General features: G+C 55.3%; 1 protein-coding gene across 1 annotated transcript in view; it reads left to right on the top strand.

The window, feature by feature from the left end:
* Positions 1 to 6322, top strand: part of Rgl3 (ral guanine nucleotide dissociation stimulator-like 3) — a gene marked incomplete in the record, with an annotated part of 14352 nt that overhangs the window by 1694 nt on the left and 6336 nt on the right. Inside the window, 7 exon segments of the mRNA XM_013505110.1 lie at positions 637 to 872; positions 996 to 1049; positions 1213 to 1424; positions 4972 to 5111; positions 5197 to 5412; positions 5779 to 5882; positions 5976 to 6060. Of these exon segments, the coding sequence (XP_013360564.1) occupies positions 637 to 872; positions 996 to 1049; positions 1213 to 1424; positions 4972 to 5111; positions 5197 to 5412; positions 5779 to 5882; positions 5976 to 6060 (1047 nt within the window).

Here is a 6322-nt window from a genome sequence, read left to right as displayed (position 1 = left end):
GCCGCTCGCCGGGTGAAAGCCGCAGAGCCCAGCTAGGGTCGCCAGGTGCGGCGGGGCTCGGAGAGAAGGCGGGGCTTTCAGGCCACCAAGTGAGAGTGACGCCCGGGACCTGGGATGGGGCCAGGTGATGCGCGCTCCCAAGTGGGGCCGGGGCAGCCAGGCGAGGGCAGAACCGGACCCGCGGGTGGGGAAGCCACGGTTAGTGGGCCGGAGCCGGAAACGGCCCGGGGAGGGCGGGTGCGGCCAGGGCCTGGCGGGTGAAGCCGGCAGGAGGGCTGAGCGAAGCCTGGGGGCGGCTCCGTGAGGTGACAGAGCTGGTGTCTAGAAAGGCGGTGTACACCTGAACCTAGCGGTCTAGGAGGCTGAGGCAGCAGGATTGCAAGCCCCAGCAAGACTTAGCGACTTAGCGAGAGATCCTATCTCAAAAGAAAATAAAAAGATCTGGGGCTGCAGCTCAGTGCAAAGCCCGCCAGAAGGTCCAGAGCAGACCATGGGGTGGGCAGAATGACAAATCCAGAGAGTTAGAAGGAACGGGCAAGTTTGGATGTAAGAGTGGGGCTAGCACTGGGCGTGACTGGAAAGGGGGTTCCCCCTGGGCCCCTCTGGTCGCTCACTGCCTCCTCCCTGACCCCACAGCCCCTGCCCGCCGCGGCCGACACCTTCCTCCACTACCGCACCAGCAAGGTGCGGGCGCTCAGGGCCGCGCGGCTGGAGCGGCTGATGCGCGAGCTGGTGTCCGGAGACCGGGAGCAGGACCCTGGCTTCGTGCCCGCTTTCCTGGCCACCCACCACGCCTTCGTGTCCACCGCCCGTGTCCTGCGCTTCCTCCTGCCTCCGCCGCCGCCCCCGCCGCCGCCGCCTCCGGCACTAGGGTCAGTAGCCGCAGGCACCTGCGCGCCCCGCCCCAGAGCCCCTCCTGGGCTTTAGAGCTAGCACCTGCCGCCCCGCCGCAGCGGCCTCCTAACCCACATGACCTGACGGGGGCCTCTTCCCAGGATAGAGCGCGGGAAGACAGAGGGACACGACCTGAGCCTCAACAAGAACCTGAGGTTGGTCCCTGGGCTGCCTGGGCCACCGCAGGGGTCGGGTGTGGGGACCCTAAGTCAGTCAGTGCTCCACCTGCAGGCCTGCGGTGGGAGGGGCGCTGGGTCTGGAAGCAGCGGGTGGAGAGGTCCGGATCTCTCGTCCCAGCTGAGTCGCCCCTCTGGCCAGGGCTGTGGTGTCCGTGCTGGGCTCCTGGCTCCGAGATCACCCTCAGGATTTCCGAGACCCCCCTGCCCACTTGGACCTGGGCCGCATCCGAGACTTTCTGGGCTGGGCTGCCCCAGGGGGTGCGGAGGCCCGGGAAGCGGAGAAGCTCTGGGAAGACTTCTTGGAGGAGGTGGATCCAGAGCAAGAAGAGGAGCAGCCTGTCGTGTGGGCAGGTGAGGGGTGTTGGGCACTAGGGGCATTCTGGGAAGGCCTTTTCTGTACGATCCTGAACTTGCAGTCCTCCTGCCTCAGCCTCCCAGAGTGCTGGGGTTACAGGTGTGCACCACCACACTGGGCTTGAGCAAGGTTTTAAATTTTGTGTGAGCCTCAGTTTCTCCACCTCTAAAATAGTGATCGTAGCTCTTTGTCCAGAGTATCAGCATTTGTCTAGTGCTCCACCTCCATGGAAAGACACCTGGTTTCTGGGCCAATGATCTGGGTTCAAATCCCAGTTTGGCCTTTAGCTGACTGTGTGACCATGAAGAAGTCACTTCACCTCTGTGAGCCTCAGTTTTGTTAACCACAAAATGGGGGCCATATCAGTACTTAGTACATGGGCTTCTTCATTCATTCAACAAATACCCGGCTACTAGTTCTGGCGATATAACAGCAGACCCTGGCTCCTAGTTCCCTTGAAGACTTTGGGTTAAGAAAATAAACAATCAGCCAAACATGGTGGCACACAGCTGTGACCTTAGCACTTAGGAGGCTGAGGCAGGAGGATCACCACAAGTTTGAGGCCAACCTGGGCTACATAGCTGGGATCACAGGTGTGTGCCACCATGCTCAGCTCTCTGGTCCTTTATAGAAAAGGTTTGTGACCTCCAATATAAAGCACTCTTGGGGGCGGCTGGGGATTTAGCTCAGCGGCACAGCACCTGCCTGGCAAGCACAAGGTCGTGAGTTCAATTCCCGGTGCCGGGGAAAAATAAACACAAAAGAAAGCACTTTGGGGGTAGGGACAAATGCCTACAGATTTCACTCCAGTCTGGGGTGAAACGCCACCTCTGCAGAGCAGTTTTCTGTGACATTCTCCCACAAAATCCCCTCCCATCTTGTGCCCTCCTACCTGCAAGGTTTTCCGCACCTCGTTCTGACACCCTTCTTGTTTGATTCCTGCTGAGGGAGAGGAGGATCCTATTGGCCTCAGCCCGGCCGTGTACCTGAGCAGGAGCAGCAGGGATTAGCTGACTGGATAATTGCATCCTGCTTAAAAGTATCAGCTTTCGCCCATCTGTGTTTGATCTGATCAGTGTCACAAAGCACCTAGATCCCTAGTCCTCGCCCTTTAATCCTCAGATTAAACCGCGGCATTCCTCCCTGCTGTACAGAGTAGCCGCTTCTGTGGTCCTGGCGACAGAGTCTGTTATTTGTATAGTTTTAGTCCCTACCTGTTGTGCCCTCCTGGTTATGAAGTATTTCTTGTCCCTGGGCAGCCAGGTTTTCTCCGCTGATTTTAAGTCGTTAGAACTGTGTGTTCTAATGTGGTAGTTTCTAACCCGTGCGGCTATTTCGTTAAAATTACATTTACTTAAGTGAGCTGCACATGGTGGTGCACGCCTGCAATGCAAGCACTGGGGAGGCTGAGGCAGGAGGATCGCCATGAGTTTGAGGCCAGCGTAGGCTATATAGTAAGTTCAAGGCCAGCCTAGGCTACTTAGCAAGACTCTGCCTCAAAAAAACAAAATGAAAACCAAAAAATGCTATTTTCACATCTCCTCATTGTCCCTAAATTGTCCTTTCCACAGTTGTTTCTTCAAACTGGAATACAAAGAAATTCCACTCAGGGAATTTCTTAGTTTTTCTTAATCTATAACAGTGCTGTCCCATTGGCTTTTGCTTGATGTCCCCGGGGGAAAGGCTGTCTGCCCTCACATTGCTCTTCCCTGACCTAGTTGGTTCCTCGTGGTGTCATGTAGCATGTTCCCCCATCCCTCGTAATTGTTCTAAGATCTAAGTATAGATACATTTTCCCCTCAGTGCTCATTTATAAAAACTAATCTTTTAGCCAGGAGTGGTGGTGCACACCTGTAATCCCAGCACTTGGGAAGCTGAGGCAGGAGGATTGCCATGAGTTTGAGGCCAGCCTGTGCTGCATAGTGAGACCTTGTCTCAAAACCAAAAACAACAACAAAAACTAGTATCTTCAGGCAGGAGATGTAGTGGATTATTGGCAGAGTACTTGCCTACCATGCACAAGGCCCTGAGTTCCATCATCAGCAACACACACACACACACACACACACACACACACACACCAAAAAGACCTAAATGTTTTGATGGTATCACAGATGACACTCAGGGGTACTCTATCACATACTATGTATGTAGTGAGACAAGGTCTCACTGTGTACCTCAGGCTGGCCTTGAACTCACCATGTATTCCAGACTGGCCTCAAACTCATGGTGATGCTACTGCCTCAGCCTCCCAAGTGATAAACTTATTCATATATTTGATTTGGGGGACGTGGTGTCACTATGTAACCCAGGCTGGCATCTAACTTGTGATCCTCCTGTTTTAGCCTCTGAAGTGCCAGGATTGCAGATGTACACTGCCATGCCTAGCTTTATTTTTTTATTTTGAGACAGGGTCTCCTTAAGTTGCTCAGACTTGCTTCTAACTTGTGATCCTCCTGCCTCAGCCTCCCACATAGCTGGGATTTCAGATATTTGCCACTGCACCTGACAACAGACTAACGTTTTGTAAGGACCATCTGTCCTAATTTGAATGAGTGATAATTAAACTGACAAAGGTAACTTTAAAAGAACAATAGGAAGGAGGAAAGTGAGAGTCATTCATACAGTGGTCACCTAACCAGTGTCTCTGGGGATGCTAATGTTCCGTCCTGGCTCGCTGGGGCACCTGATGAGAGTGTCCATGCCCGTGCTTGTAGGAGGGCTGCAGGGGAGGTGACAGTGACGTCGTGGGGAAGGTGCCGGCCCCAGACGCCAGCTCCTGCAGGGAGTGCGCTGGCCGTGCAATGGCAGGACCAGAGATGTTGGCCTCGGTGCATTCCAAAGTGGTGTGTGACGTTTGCAATTTCCAAATAAACCCAGGTCCAGACTTCCGTGGTCCTCCCATTCCTGGGGCCGGAATAATTTGTTTCTGAGTACAAAGGTGGAGGTGCAGACTATAGTAGACAGGTTGGTCCATGGCACAGTGATCAAGGGGCATTTGCGGGCCTTGTGGCCCCCCCTTCACGGTGAATAGACCTCCCTTCCCTTAAGGCAAGAGCCGAATTTCCAAAACGTCCTCTTGGTGATGCCACCGGTAAAACTTACTATGGAAAACCATTTCTGTTTATTGAAAACTATTGGTCAGTCGGTCTGTCTGTCTGTCTGTTTGCAACAGGGTCTCGGTATTATAGTTCAGACTGGCCTTGAATTCACTATGTAGCCCAGGCTAGTCTTGCACTCACGGCGATCCTCCTGCCTCAGCCTCCTGAGTGTGCTAGAATTACAGGTGTGCATCATCACGCCCAGCTTCATAGTTTATTTATTTTGTGGGAGTGAGAAGGGAACTCAAGGCCTTTGAGCTGAGCTATATTCTCAGCATTACATTTATTTATTTATTTATTTTTGAAATAATCTTGTCAAGTAGCTAAATTTGGACACAATTTTCGATCCTCCTGCCACAGCCCCGAGACTGCAAGGATTACAGGCGTGCACCACACTGTACCCCCCTCCCATGTGAGATTTCTAACTCTGTCCAACCCTCAGGACCACCCAGGGCCCCCCAGCCCGCCAGACCGGACTCCCCAGAAGGCTTCCCGGAAGAGGAAGGTCCCCAGCGGGAAGGTCCCGAGCTCCTGGACTTTAGCGTGGACGAGGTGGCGGAGCAGCTGACCCTCATGGACGCGGTGGGGACCCAGGCGGTGACAGGTTGGGGCGGTGTGGGTGGGGGTGCACGTTGCACTGAGAACCCATCCCCCACCCCACCCCCAGAAGCTCTTCTCGCGGGTGCGGCCCTGCGAGTGCCTGGGCTCCGTGTGGTCGCAGCGGGACCGGCCAGGGGCCTCGGGCGTTGCCCCCACTGTGCGCGCCACGGTGGCCCAGTTCAACGCCGTGACCGGCTGCGTGCTGGGCTCGGTGCTCGGGGTGCCGGGCCTGGCAGCCCCGCAGAGGGCGCAGCGCATCGAGAAGTGGATTCGGATCGCGCAGGTAGGCATTGAGGGGCGGGGCGGGGCGGGGCGGGGGCGGGGCCGAGGCAGCGTTTTGCCAATAAGAGCCCTCGGTGGGAGGGGCCAAGGGCAGCAGAGGTGGCTGGAGGAGCCGCAGAAGTGGACGAGAGTGAGGGTCCCGCCAGGGTCAGAATCATAGGATAGGCCCACCATCATCCCAGCACTGGGAAGGCTGAGGCAGGAGGATTGCTGAATTTGAGGCCAGCCTGGGCTACACAGTGAGTTCAAGACCAACCTGGACTATGTAGCAAGATCCTGTCTCAAGAAAAAAAAGTCACAGAATCTAAGGTGGTCGGTGGCTGGGTGTCAGATGTGGGGTGTGACGAGCAGCTCCACCTCACTCCAGCGCTGTCGGGAGCTTCGGAACTTCTCTTCCCTGCGCGCCGTCCTGTCCGCCCTGCAGTCAAACCCCATCTACAGGCTTAAGCGCAGCTGGGGGGCCGTGAGCAGGTGAGCTGGGCTGGGAGACATTAGGGGCCACCCCATCCCCGTTCTGACACCGCCAGCCACTGGGCCCCTGACCGCCCTCTCTTCTCCCCCCAGGGAACCGCTCTCCACCTTCAGGAAGCTTTCGCAGATTTTCTCTGATGAGAACAACCACCTCAGTAGCAGAGAGATTCTGTCCCAGGTACAGACGACTGGGGAGCATTCAGTTGCCCAGGGTGGGCTCGGAACTTGCGATCCTCCTGCCTCAGCTTCCCAGAGTGCTGGGGTTAAGACCCAGGCCACCATTCCCATCTCCAACAATTTTATTGTGTCTGCTGTTTGCATTGTACGTACTCAATAACAGCCTTATTTATTCATTCAACAAAATACAAGGAGCAACAAGGAAAAGGTTACTTCAGGCCAGAGTTACAGCCAACTGGGATTTTTTTTTTTTTTTTTTTTTT

This window comes from Chinchilla lanigera, unplaced genomic scaffold, assembly GCF_000276665.1.
Source record: "Chinchilla lanigera isolate Chin_1 unplaced genomic scaffold, ChiLan1.0 scaffold00094, whole genome shotgun sequence".
Taxonomy (NCBI): domain Eukaryota; kingdom Metazoa; phylum Chordata; class Mammalia; order Rodentia; family Chinchillidae; genus Chinchilla; species Chinchilla lanigera.
The sequence above is the reverse complement of the archived record's forward strand: the minus strand, read 5'-3'. Positions and strand labels throughout refer to the sequence as shown.